Below are 13417 nucleotides of genomic sequence, written 5' to 3'. Positions count from 1 at the left end.
CCTATGTCCCAGGCAACCCTAAGATGGAAGAGGGTGAGGCAGGGCTATGTATCACCGAGTAAGTCTGCCTTGGAGTAGAAGGATGGCAGGTGCAAGTGATGCAGGGCCTGGCCAGAGTGATGCACCCCCAGGCCCTAAGTCCTGCAGTCTCCAAACCACCCTGACTGTGAACCCTGGCTTAAAGGGACACCACTCCCTTTAGAGCCCGCCTCCTGCAGGGGAGTCCTCTCTAGGACATGGCCCTGGCCAGCAGCCAGACTTCACCTCAGAGTTCAGGGGCTAGCAAGAGGAGGATCAGACCTCCCATAAGATTTACATATTTTCAGACACCCCCTTCAGGAGCCCCACAATTAGAAGGGAGGAAGGGCACTCCTGCCCACACCTCCTGGGACCTAGGAGGCCAGTGGGCATCTTCGTGTCTAAGAGGAGCTCTGTGAAAGCTTTGGGGCCTGTGGGGCCGGATCCTTAGCATTTTTAAATTTTATTATGACTTCATTTGTTTAAATATATATATATATATATTTATAGCTCTATATGCCCACCGCCCTGGCCCCCTCCCCAGCCCCTAGTTTTTTCCCCTGGCTTTCTGTCTAGTGGCTGTATAAGGCAGCACCGTCTGTGTGCTCTTGTCTGACACTGTCTGGGTGCTGCTGTTCCTCGTGACCCTTCGAGTCTGTTCAGGGGCCAAGGTAGAGCCTGAGCGGCGGCTGGTCAGTGGAGAGCGCCGTGACTTGTAGGGGGCTGGGGAGGGCTTGTGGAGGCCTGCGTGGGCCTCTGTATGGGCAGGCTCCGGGGGCAAGCCCACCTCCTCCTCCTCCGCCTCCTGCTGGCCATCCCCCTCCTCATCGTCACAGCACAGAGCGTGGTAGAGCACTTTGTCACTGAACCGCACCCTCTCCCGCGTCCCTGGGGTCCGCTGGGGCAGCTGGCTCTTCACTGCGGGGCCAGCACCGAAGGCCTCCTCGCTGGAGGAGTCTGGGGTCTCCACTCGTGGCCCATTGGGGATGGGCGTGCCACCATTCATGAGGCGGTAGTCAGGGCCAGCCCCTGGCCGAGTCGACTCGGGACCGTCCACGGAGTCCGAGGGGGTAGAGACGTCCAGGAAGGAGCAGAACTCCCAGCTGTCTGAGAGGATATCGGCTGTCATGAAGTCCAGGTGGCCCAGGTCAAAGGGGCCGCCCACGCCCGCCTTGTCACTGCTAGAGGTGCTGCTCACAGTGGCTGTGGTCCAGTCGTCCGGCTCCAGTTCAAAGTCGAAGTCCGAGGTTAGCTTATCGATCTGGCTCACCACCTGACCAGAAAAGGGGAGAGGAGATGAGAGGGGCCAGGTGGGTCCCTGCGTCAGCCAGGTGTGAGTGTGTCTCTGTCCCGTCCCTGTAGAACCCCTGGCTGGTGAGCATACTGGACAGGGGAGAGCCTGCAGGACGGTGACCGGCCTGGAGGTCACAGGTTGGTTTGCCCTGCGGAGGGCCCAAATCAGATCAGGCTGGACAGAGCTTGTTCAGTGTCCTGGGGGAGAGGGAACTGCTTTCCAGCCCTGCACACCATCCATGCACTCACCCGTCTCTCAAACACAGCAGCTGCTCTGGGGGCAGCCCTGGTGATCAGGGATAAATCTTCCTTAGTTTGAGAGGGGACCATTTCAGAGGGGCTGAGGGCCTCCAGCAAGCGCATTCCACAAAGAGCTGAGCAGCCCATGCACCCTCAGAGAGGAAATGATGTGAGTGATCACAAGGAAGACCCTGTGTGGGCTTTCTAAAGCATCCTGGACCAGTCCTTGCAGCTGGCTGGTGACTGTCGCCCCTGGGTCTCCACCATCCATCAGGGTAAGAACACCGGGTGTACAGCACCGGCGGGGTCACCCCACCCCCATCTCCATCTCCGGGAGCCTCCTCATTCCTTCCCCTTCCCTGCCCACTGACAAGTGGAGATCAATCCTGGCTTGTTGAGAGAAGGAATAAAGCAAGCATTATTTGATAAGCAATAAAGAAGCTATCTATTCTGGGCCCAGAGCTGCTTGTTCAATGCACTCAGGGGGCAGCTCAGCTGTGGAGGTCACTCCACCCCAGCCTGCCTTGCATAAAGTGAAGCCCTCAGCTTCTATACAGGCGGCTCTGCCTTGGGACGCTCCCTTTCCTGGGTGGCCACTGTCAGCACATAAATCAGGGAGGAAGACAGTGGGGGAAAGAGGGAGATTCAGTTAGAGACACAGGGACGGGACAGAGCAAGAGAAGAGTCCAACCAAAAATAAAACAGAAAAACAATGAAAACAAAGCAGAGAGGCCAAGAGTCAGAGTGACGGAGACCAAGAAATCCACAGTGAGTTATCCAGATCAGAATCCAGCCCCCAGCACCTCTCCAGTGCCCTTCACCTGGGCTCAGAGCAGGCAATTAATTAATTAACTCAGTAAGTCCTTAATTCAATAAACATTTGCTGAGGACTGCTGCTGTCCAGGGATGTGCTAGGTATTTGGCAAGGAGTGGGGGTAGTGAGTGCCCCAAAGTGAGAGGAAAGCAAGGACAAAAGTGATGGCCAGAGTGGTTTGGGCCAGTGGGAAGACTACTTGGTCAGGAGCGAGGGGCTGGATGTAGGAGACCTGGTCAACCATTTTCCCTCTCTAGGTCTCAGTTGCTCAGTCTGTATGCAGAGAGGGTGGGTGAACTAGTTTACTTCCAAGGTTCCTTCCACATCTGAGATTCTAGGACTCTGTTTATAGGAATGACTCTGAGAAGCTGCTTGGGTGCTGATGCCTAGGGATGGCCCCCTCAGCCATTGCCCAGGACAGGAGTGGGATGAGGCCTCCAGAAGAGCTGGAGGAATCGGGACATCTGGATTCCAGACTTAGCTTTGACATTGTTCTGTGTGTCTTTGGGCAGGTCACAGAACCTCTCTGGACCTCAACCTCATTCACCGCCAAGTGGGTATGACAATCCCAGACCACCAAGTGAGCATGACAATCCCAGCCAACCTTATGAGAGCTTCATGAATAACAGTGCGAAGGGCAGCAAAAGGGCTCTGAGAAGCACTGGGGATGAAAATGACACCGTCTCCCATCTTTGAGCACCTACGATGCACCATACTTTCGAGTGCTCACCTCCACCCATGAGATCATTATCTCCTGTGTTTACAGATGAGGAGTCTTGGGCGCTAGTCCCTGGAAAGCTGAGAATCTCCCTCTGTGGCCCCCTGCAAAACTGCACACGATCGTGAAATGCTGCTGTGACTGCTGGGCTTGGGCAGGCAGTGGGGATAGGGCCCTACCCTCCAATCAGGCCACCTCTTCTTGTGCTTCTCCCAGGATGATGCCTTCCTGCACCAAAGGAACCTCAGAGAAACTCCTATCTCCCAGAAGCCCTTGCTCAACCCAAGCTCCACCTGAGAGCTGGTGGGAACGCTGGCCTAGGGTAGGGGTCCTGAGACTTGAGTGTCCCTCAGCTCACTCCCAGAGTTTCTGGTTCTGCAGGTCTGGGGTGGTGCTGGAGAAGGTGCCTACCTAACATACCTCCAGGTGCTGCTGCTGCTGGTCCAGAGACATGCTTTGAAAACAACTAGCTTAGGGCACCGGGAGATTTAAGCTGGGTGAAGACCAGCAACTCAAGGCATTGATGGCCTCAGGAGAGGCCCCATCACCTCTGGGGCAGCTATGCCCTCAAATGAGACTCCCCTGATCAAGCCAGAGCTGCGGAGTTTGCTGCCTGAGGGCGGGGCAGAATGCCATTAGGAATTGGAGTTGCATGACTTGGCTGTGACCTCGCAGGGTCAGCTGAGGCCAGGTTGGGCCCAGAAGCTGGGTCTCCTGATGCTTAGTGAGGATGAGCACCACTGGGCCTCAGGTCCAACAGCAGGGAAGATCCAGGGTACACATGGCAGGGTACATGTACACAAGCCTTCAGGCTGGAACACTCCCCCAACCCAAGAAGCCCTTCCTCTTCTTTATTAGTATACCCCTCTCTGGTTCCAACCTGGGGGGATGGAGGAAAGAGAAAGAGGGAGGCCTGCATTCCCAAGTCCCACGTCTGCCACCACTTGGCTGAGAGACCTTAGGCAGATGATTATCCCTTTCTGGGGCTTGATTTCCTGTCCTGTAAAAGGAAGTAACACTCCCCTCCTCACCCAGGGTGATGAAAATTTAAGATATGGGCTGAGTGCACTGGCTCATGCCTGTAATCCCAGCACTTCGGGAGGCTGAGGCAGGCAGATCACGAGGTCAGGAAATCGAGACCATCCTGGCCAACATGGTGAAACCCCGTCTCTACTAAAAAAAAAAAAAGGCGGGCGTGGTGGTGTGCGTTTGTAGTCCCAGCTACTCAGAAGGCCGAGGCCAGGGAATCGCTTGAACCCGGGATGCGGAGATTGCAGTGAGCTGAGATAGTGCCACTGCACTTCAGCCTGGTGACAGAGAGAGACTCTGTCTCAAAAGAAAAAAAAAAGAAAAAAAAGAAAAAAAAGAAAAAGAAAAAGAAAAAGAAAATTTAACAGATATGAATGTGTTTTACATCACAGAGTCAAGATACTTAAACACTTAAGAACCTAGGCTCTGGAACCAGACGTGGGATCCAACCCTGGCTTCACTGCTTACCAGCTGTGTGACCTTGGTCAAGTTACTCAACGTCTCTGTGCCTAAGTCTCATCATCAAAGGAGAATTCTAGTAATACCTACTTGATAGGGCTGTCGTGAGGATTTAATGACTTAATGCACTTTGGACAGTATGTGGAACAAGGCAGACTACCAATATCCACAATGCACCGTTGGGGGCTAACATGTGATCATGCCCCAGCACCAGGAATGACCCTCTGATGTGGGTCCAGTGTCTGTGGCAGAAGTTCCAGTGCCTATGGCAGAATAATGGGACACATTGGGCCTTTCAAAACCTAGCACATGGACAGTACCTATTTTGCCCAAAGTAGGGCTGTCTCCAGAAAGAACAGAACCAGAAGAGGTTCTAAAAGCCAACTGGCTATGAGGCCCACAGGCAAATGTGGCCCAATCTATTAGGTGAGACAGGTCACACCACTTGATGAATGACATAGTGAGGATGTGAAAGCGAAGCCATGTACCCGAGGGTACGCAGCTTCTCTGTGGGGTCCTGGGTCAGTCCACAATCCCTACTGCCCTTCCCTGGTGCCTTGTTTCCTGGGCCAATGGTGAGAGCAGGTGTGGAGCAGGCCCTAGTCTTTCTCTCTGCTTTGGATGTCTTGAAATCTGTGATTTTTCCCTGAGGTTTAATAATCATTTTGCCTACATGTAATTTGGGATTGTCTTGGAGTGCATGGAAATAATTATATACACAGAAGGAAAGAGAGGGGGAGAGAGAGAGTGGAGAGAGAAATGGAACCATAAAATCACAAAATCAGGCAACCTCCAAGCCAGAAGGGACTGCAGGCACTGTTGAATCTACCTGTCTCAATGTGTTTGCTGAGGGGGACAATGAGGCTCAGAGACTGGAAGGAACTGAGCTGGGACCAGAGGGCGAGTCTTGACTCCTGGGCATTGCACCTTAAGACCAAGAATGACTTGCTCTGAAGAGACCAAGAGGGAGCCCTAGAGAGAGAGCAAAGGCAGGACTGAGGGCTATGACAGAACCTGCAGGCCTCGTGCTAGGGGTGTCCCCAACCTCTGTCCTGGTCACAGCCTTAGCACCCCTCACTGAAGAACTGCACCCATCTAGTCTTCCCACTGATAGCAACTTCCTCCCAGCTCTTGCTCCATGCTGCACCTCGGGAACTTTCCCATCAGCCAATAGGACCACGTTACCCCTCTGCTTCTAGCCCTTCCGTGCTCCCCAAACTCCTAAGCCTCCCAAGCATAACTCCCTACCCACCCCCTTTCCTCTCCAGCAAGCAGCCTCCACCCTGCCAGGCCTGCCTCCTCACCACCCCTACACACTCCATCGAGCTCACTTCTGCCTCTGGGCCTCACCTGATGCGCCCTCCCTCCTTTCCTACTCACTCCGTCACCACTTCGAGAAGGAAGCCTTCCCTGATCCCCAGATGAGGTCAGGTTCCCTACGAAAGGCTCTCAAAGCACCCTGCACCTCTCCTTAAAATGTTACCCAATATTTAACACTGCTACAATTTTGCACCTATATGTTATAATGTGGTTGATATCTGTCCCCCCACTAGACAGTAAACCCCATGAGGAGCAGGACTAGGTCTCTTTGCTCACCGCTACATCCCCAGCTTGGCACAGGGATTGGTACTTTTTGCAAACATAGCCATTGGATGAGTGATGAGTTGAGACAGATGGCTTAATAAAAACTACTTGGGAGGCTGAGGCAGGAGAATGGTGTGAACCCGGGAGGCGGGGCTTGCAGTGATACGAGATGGTGCCACTACTGCACTCCAGCCTGGGTGACAGAGCGAGACTCTGTCTCAAAACAAACAAACAAACAAACAAACAAACAAAAAACTGCTGGGGGCTTCTTTTCTGAGGAAGAGTTCTATAGTCCTGGACAATTCCATATTGCCAGACCCCAACCCTCTCTCCAGCCCTGGCTGAGCCCCCTCTCCAGTGGAAGCTTTGCTGTGTTCCTTAAGGCCCTAGAGCTAGGACTGAGGACCTGTAGTCCCAGAACCAGCATCCTGTACCTCCTGGATCCCCCACCACACCCCCCAACCTGCCCTACCTCACCTCCCCTGACAAGCTGCCACCTTCTTCCCTCTCTTCCAGCTCCCCAAGGCAGTTGGTTACATAACTGGGGATTCTGCATTATTTATGACCACTGATTATTTTTTAATTCTGTGATTACGTTATTATCTTCCTGGGGGGGGCTGTGGAGTTGGAGGGGCAGGGAGCTGACTATGATTCATGGCTCTCATCCTGCAATTTGGCCTAATTGGCCAGGGAGCTTCGGTAAATCAGTCCGGAGGAGGAGAAGGCAAAGGGAAAAGGGAGGAAAGGAAGGCGTGAACAAAAATAATAAGAAAAAAATCCGCGCAATTCTTGCTGAGCTGCGGGTGATGGAGCTGACCCACTTTGGCACAGCTCCGTGGTCCCCAGCCTCTCCTGCTCCAGCTGCTTCCTGGCTGGGCCACATTTATCTCACACTTGCATGGCCTGTGGCTTTCCCTGCCACCTTCAGACAAAGCCCCTTGCCGATGGGACTGCACAATGGAATGGCCAGGTAACAGAATGCCAGGATGCCTGCTTCCTAGGCAAATCTGGTGGGGGGATCCTCCACTGCCACCCCAGGGTGAGGAAAAGTTGTGCCAACCTCTCCATCCTCCTAAGGTGTTTGGGCCAAAGTGGGCAACTATGCCCTTAAGTTATATCCCACCTAAGAGTCACTGATGATGTGGGCGACACTGGTGGTATTAATGCAAGGATCACTATTGGGCCCCCATGTTGAGTGACACCTCGGGGAGGGGAAAACCAAGGATGAGGAGGCCAAGTACCTGCTCAAGATAAGCTTAATACCTGGGGGCTAAGGACAAGGGCCCTTAACCCTGCCCTTGGGAGCTTCTGGTGGGTGGGTAACAGAGGAGCAGTGGGGAGGCAGATTCCCACCCAGAAATATGACCAGCAGATTCCTGGAGAGTATGTGGGATTCTCACTGAGAACGAATCCAAATTCCGTGCCATGCTGTGCACGGCTCAATGGAATCTGACTCCCTGCTCCCTCTTTGACCTTTCCTCTGCTCTTCTCCTTGTTCACTGCCCTCCAGCTGCTCCGGCTTCCTTACTGAACCTGAATATGCCAAGCACATTTCCTCCCTGAAACCTTGGCACTGGCTGCACCCTCAGCCTGGAATGCTCTTCCCCTAGATAGCCATGTGACTTGTATCCTCACTTCTGTGGGGTCTCTGTTCAAAGGCCACCTTATTGGAGACCCCCTTCCTGCCCCCATCCCTGTCACTCTCTATCCGCTTTCCCCACTGGCAGGGAGTGAGACTGCCGACTACAGGAGAAACTAAGGGCCAGGATGTGGTCCTGTCCTCCCTGGTCATGGCTAAGAAATTGATGTGGTTCCAGAAAACAAGGCCGTAGGTGGAGCTGAGGAGCAGGCCAGTGCTAGAATAATTCATTAAAAACATCTAACAGATATGGAGTGAGCTTTGTGCCTCTCATTGTGCTAAGTGCTTTATATATGTCTCATTTAATTCTCACAACCACCCTGGGGCAGGGGTAGGGGAAGATGCCTAAAATGTAGTCTCCCTATTTTTACTGATGGGAAAACAGAAGCACAGAGAGGTAAAGTAACTTTTGCAAGTTCACACAGCTAGGGAGAAGGTGGAGTTCAAATGTGAACTACAGGCATCTAGCTGCAGAGCCCATGCTCATAGTCCCTGAGCGGTTCTGCATCTCTAACTTAAGATCTACAGAACTTTGAGGAGCTTAAAGAGCCTGCTGGGACTGGCCCAGCATCCTGGAGTATTGGGGAGCCTGGGAGAGATAAGGGCTAATTAATGATTGACCATCATATCCCTCTGCAGCACAATTTTAGCTTTCAAAGCACTTTTACGTTCCTCACCTCACTTGATCCTTTAAAAGACTTTCCCCACCAATGAGATAGAACTTGCTCATTGCCCAGGGAGCCAGTGTTAGAGCTATAGCAGGGGTTTGCGAGGGCGAGGGAGGTGTGGAAGAGGGAACTCCAACTCCTCTAGGAGTGTGAGAAGGTGTTGACCCCCCGCACTGCATGCCAAGCCCCTAATAAATCCTTGTAAGGTCACCGTGCACTGCAAATCACCACATCCCAATTTCAGAGATGAGCAAACTGAGGCTGAGGGACCTGGGGAGGAAGTGCTTTGGTGTGGCTCATCTTTCAGTGAATTTCAGGCCATATGCTCAAGAGGATGAGGAGGGTCTGCCACAATCAGTGGCATCAGGGGGCTGGGGAAGGGGAGCAGCAGGCAGAGGAGGAAGATGGCCGAGGGGAATAAAGCTGAGCCCTTCCACTCCGCTGTCCTTGTTCTTTCACCAAGCATCTGTGCAGCCCCCCATCCACAACAGTCTTGTACGTGATTCTCATCTCTACTTCTAAGTGCTTGGCCTGAGACAAGAACCCAGCTGGTGGGTTCTAAGCTGGTGCTGCCCAGGTCATGGGGTGAGGTGAGGGAACAAGTGAATGCCTCTCAACCTTGAGCCTACTCATGGCCCTGATTAAAAAAAAATGTTACACAAAGAGACTGAGGAGAGCCAGGCAGATTCAGCTTTACAGCTCCCTTGGAGAACCAAGAGCCAAGACCACAGGTTCCAGAGAGCAGGGAGGTTCCAACCCTTTTCTCCAAACCAGGGTGTGGCACCCCCCTTGGTAACCCCATCTCTGGCAAATCCCATCTCACAGGAATACAGTGATGGCATCTCTTCTTCTGCTTGGGCCTCCCAGAGCTTCACCTGCCTTCCTCCACACTCTCCTCTGCCTGTCACCCTGTGTCTAGACCCCGCCTGGGGGATGAGAGAGTTCTGAGGCTTACCCACTCCCTCAGCTGGGTGCCATTGGCAGCGGGCAGGCAGTGGCATACGGGGTAGGCTCTGGTTGCCGTAGCAACCTGCCAAAGTCTTCGGTGGAGGCACATGGCCTACAGGGTGTGTGGGGGGAGGGGACTCATTTTTCTCTGTCCTGGCTTAGGCCTCTGGACTGCATAGCCTATGAACCTGGACTCTGCTATTGGAGACATGGGAGTGGGTGATGTGAAAGGGAAGGAGAGGGCATCTAAAAGATCTGCAAATAAATTCTAGAGCTATTGCATCACAGATGAGCATAAGGGATCATCTCTGGAAGGCTCCTGTCAAAATGCAAAGAGATCGCCCAGTTGCTCACCTGCTGAAACCCCAGAAAAGGCAACAGGAACCCGAGTTCTAGGCTTACTTCTGCCACTGGTAGGCTGTGTGACCTTGGACAAGCCCCTATTGCTCTCTGGGCCTCAGTTTCTTCAATAGTAAATGGATAGGGTTGTTCTATGAGATCCCTTCAAGCTCTGGGTGGCTATGCTGGGGGGAGAGGGAACACAGATGCCTAGAAGATGCCCAACTGGGAAAAGGCTGGGAGTTGTATCAAAGTTGACTCCCAGGTTTAGAGTCAATCCTGGCTCTTTGTGGGCACCTGCCAGGGCATAGGTCTCATGTCCCTGGCCAAGACTGAGACTGGACAGTTCCTATGCCCCTGATTTAAAATAAGATGGGGGCAGGGGGGAAACTGTAGTGCCTTGGGCCCAAGAGGTTGGAGGAGGAAGGGTTGCGCAGGGGCATCTGGCATTTGATCTCCAAATTGTACTGTCCAAAGATGTGCAACCCAGACTATGGCCAGCCCAGTCCATGGGCAGAAGCACCACCACCTCAGTCTGCCCAAAGCAACAGTCATTCCCATCTTCTGAGATGGGATTTCCTGGCAGGCTCCACGAGGCTGACCCTGGACAGCTCCTGTCCTGGCATCTCTATGCCCACTCCCTACTCCATTCTGAACACAGTGCCCTTCAAACAGCCCCTCCTCCTTGGCTCTCAGGCCAGGCTGCAATGCCATTCTGTCAGCCTGGAGTTGGTACCTACCATCACCCCACCTCTTCAGCCTTCCTAGAGCCCCTATCCTTCCTGCACAGCTAGTCATGGAGAGCTTGAGCCCATAACTCCAGCTCAATCACTCTCCCTGCCGTCTCTGCAGAGGCCCTCGTTACAAGGAGTTGAAATTTGCCTAAAGCCCACCTGGCTGGTATAATGGCACCCAGCGGGCAAATTCAGGCTAGCAGCTCAGAACGCTGGTCATGCATTTTGGACTCGAACGCAGCCCAGGGGGCAGGGCTGAGGACATGTGTACCTCATTACCCCAGTGATGTGAGAAGCAGTAATTAAACGCGGCTCCACTTAGAAAGACAGAGAGGAACACACACTTCCCAGCATTTCTCAGTGGTTTTTCAGCCTTGGCAAAAATATTCAGAACGGTGGGATCGAGACACGCATCCCCTTAGGGAAGATTCCTGCCCCTGCCACAATATGCAAGGAACTCTGTTATCCACGACAGCACCCCCAGACCCATTCTTACCCCAGGATAAAGAGGACATAGGTGGCTTAAATTTTTCCAAGATCAAGGGTTCTCAGTATCTGTGTGATTTCTGGGCATATGCTTTGAGCTGGGCCTCAAGCAGTGGGAATCACCTCAGCAGAACCATCCACACTCTCTCAGGGCCCCTTGTGACCAGGTCAGAGTCTGGGAGACAGATGGTGCAGTCAAGGGTCAGCTTGGGTCCCAGAAGGGTGTCTTCCACTAAGAAGCTGCCGCGGGATTCAGTCCTTACTGGCCATCTTGGCAGCCCTTGGTGCTAACCCAGAGCTCCAGGCCCACTGACATGCTGCTCAAGCAACCTCTACAACACCAAGGCCCCTCCAGCCTTGGAGTCTGATGAGACTTTTAGCAAAGCAGATTTGGGGAAAGGAGAGCAAGGAGAAAGAAGGTCCCCAGTAGAGTGACACATGTGCACACAGCTTTGCACACTCCAACATATTTGAGAGTACATTTTTGTGCCAAGCCCAGGAAGGCCGGCTTAGGGTCTGTCTGGTCGCTGCTCATCCCTCACTTACCTCCCTCAGCTCCTTGGCCACCTCCTTGAGCTCGCGAAGGATGCCCTCAAGCTGCCCGATGACCATCTTCATGCGCTGTCGAATCCGCTCCCGCTCACCACCACTGCTGGGGTCGTCACTGGGCTGCCCGAGGTCCGGGGCCCCCCGAATGTTCATCGTTTACCACGTGGCCGCAGGCCTGCCCATACTCCCCCCAGCTGGGCACACGCTGCGTCTGCCTCCACGGAGCCCCCCACGGCTGGGCAGAGCTCCACATCTTAACGGCCCCCCAGCCCACCCTGGCCCTGGGCGGCCCTCAACCAGCCCCTGCCTCCTGCCACCCCGCCTCCTCTGCCTCTGGGTGGAGAGTGGGACACCCAGAGGGAGACAGAGTCTGGCAGAGGGGGTCAAGGTGAGGACACGGGAGGGCAGGGGGAGGGGCCTTGGATCCCAGGAGTGGCCTCCAGGTCTTGAAGTGCCTGTGGGTATGCAGAGCTGATCTCTGCCTGAGCTTGAACACAGAGGCAGGGGGATGACTCTGCAGGGACTAAGGGTAAGAGATGCCCTTGGGATGGGGGAAGGCAGCAGGGATCCCCTCACAACTCCTAGGCAGTTGCAAAGGCAGAGGTCTCTGGATGCAACAGACACCTGCAGAGGGATGGTGGCCAGGGTCTTCCAGATGTGGAAGGGGCTCCGGATATGGGCAGCTCTGGGGAGGGAGCTGGATTGGAAGAGGGCAGCCCCCTGCGGAGAGAGTGAGCCTGGCGTCAGCCCTCCCAGGCTGCAGCACCAGCCGGCAATGCCACTGCCTCCCTCCTCTCGCCAGCCTGCACCCTTCCTCGCTGGAGATTTTTTTTTTTTTCTTTGTGGGGAGGGGTGGTGGAGGCAGATGGTTTACAGCACAGCCCCTCCTCTAGAGGGAAAGGGAGGGAGCCCCTGCTTTAGAAGCAGAAGTCCTCAGCCTGCTACGGGGCACCCTGGCCGTAGCTCCCGCACCCCCCCCATCCCCCTCAGCCAGGCCTGACCAGGCTGATTCACCAGAGGGCCTCTCCAGTCACCCATCCTCCCTCCTAGCGCCCCCAGGGTGCCCTCATTCCCAGCGGACCCTCCCTCCCCCAGCCCCGCCTTCCCTGAGAACCCCCACTCCTGGACTCACCGAGGGTGGGGGCACCGGCCTTCCCTCCAAGCAGCGTCGGGGGCCAAGCCCCAAGACGGGGTTGGGGGGCCCCCAAGGCTCCCTAGGGCGGGCTTCGCTCTCTAGACCCTTCGGCCCCTGGCCTCAGGGAGGTCCTCCGATCCGTGACCGGAGACATCTGGGCGGTGGGGGGGGGCGGGGCCTCCGCGCTCCAGGGAAGTGGGCAGTAAAAATCTTTCTCAAGCCTCTCCAGGCTCGGGGTCGGGAATGAGCGAGGGTCCGGCGGATTCGGGGCTCTGAGGCCACAGGTGACCGGGGCGCGAGGAGGCCAAGGAGACGCCGGGCCGGTCCCAGCGCGTGAGCCAAAGTCGGAGGGCTGGGAGGGCGCCGGGATCCCCTCAGCCCACGCCCGGCATTCCCCGGGCTCTGCACTGTCCGGGATTCGCTCTGTCCAGTCCAGATTGCCCGGATCCGGGCTCCGCCGGGGTCTGCCCTGCCCTACCCAGCCTGGAGTGAGCTGGCACTGCCGGGCGCCCGGGACGCGCTTAGCCGGGACCCAGAACCCGCGGCGTCCGGAGCGGCCGCGAAGGTCCACTCAGCCCAGCTCCGCGGTCGGCCCTGGGCGAGATCGCTCCAACGGCTCAGTTCACGTTCCGAAAGGTCCGGAATCCGCCGGGTCCCCGAGGAGGGGCGGTGTCAGCCGCGGGGACCCAGTCCTCGCCGGGCCCAGCCGAGAGCGCGCGAAGCCGGGGGCCCTGGCCGGGCTGGGTTCGGCGGCCCGGGCGCAG

At 55.3% G+C, this 13417-nt stretch overlaps 1 protein-coding gene across 1 annotated transcript; it reads right to left on the bottom strand.

The window, feature by feature from the left end:
* Positions 1-462: 462 nt before the first annotated feature.
* On the bottom strand, positions 463-13185 carry INSYN1 (inhibitory synaptic factor 1). Its single transcript, XM_033189438.1, has 3 exons — positions 12651-13185; positions 11516-12238; positions 463-1291 (listed from the first exon to the last, which is right to left on the bottom strand). The coding sequence occupies exons 2-3, from the start codon at positions 11669-11671 to the stop codon at positions 566-568; spliced, it is 882 nt and encodes a 293-aa protein (XP_033045329.1). The 5' UTR covers positions 11672-12238; positions 12651-13185; the 3' UTR covers positions 463-565.
* Positions 13186-13417: the final 232 nt, after the last annotated feature.

The sequence above is a fragment of the Trachypithecus francoisi genome, unplaced genomic scaffold, assembly GCF_009764315.1.
Source record: "Trachypithecus francoisi isolate TF-2019V2 unplaced genomic scaffold, Tfra_2.0 Lachesis_group3, whole genome shotgun sequence".
NCBI classification, from domain to species: domain Eukaryota; kingdom Metazoa; phylum Chordata; class Mammalia; order Primates; family Cercopithecidae; genus Trachypithecus; species Trachypithecus francoisi.
This window is presented reverse-complemented; position numbering and strand designations above follow the sequence as displayed.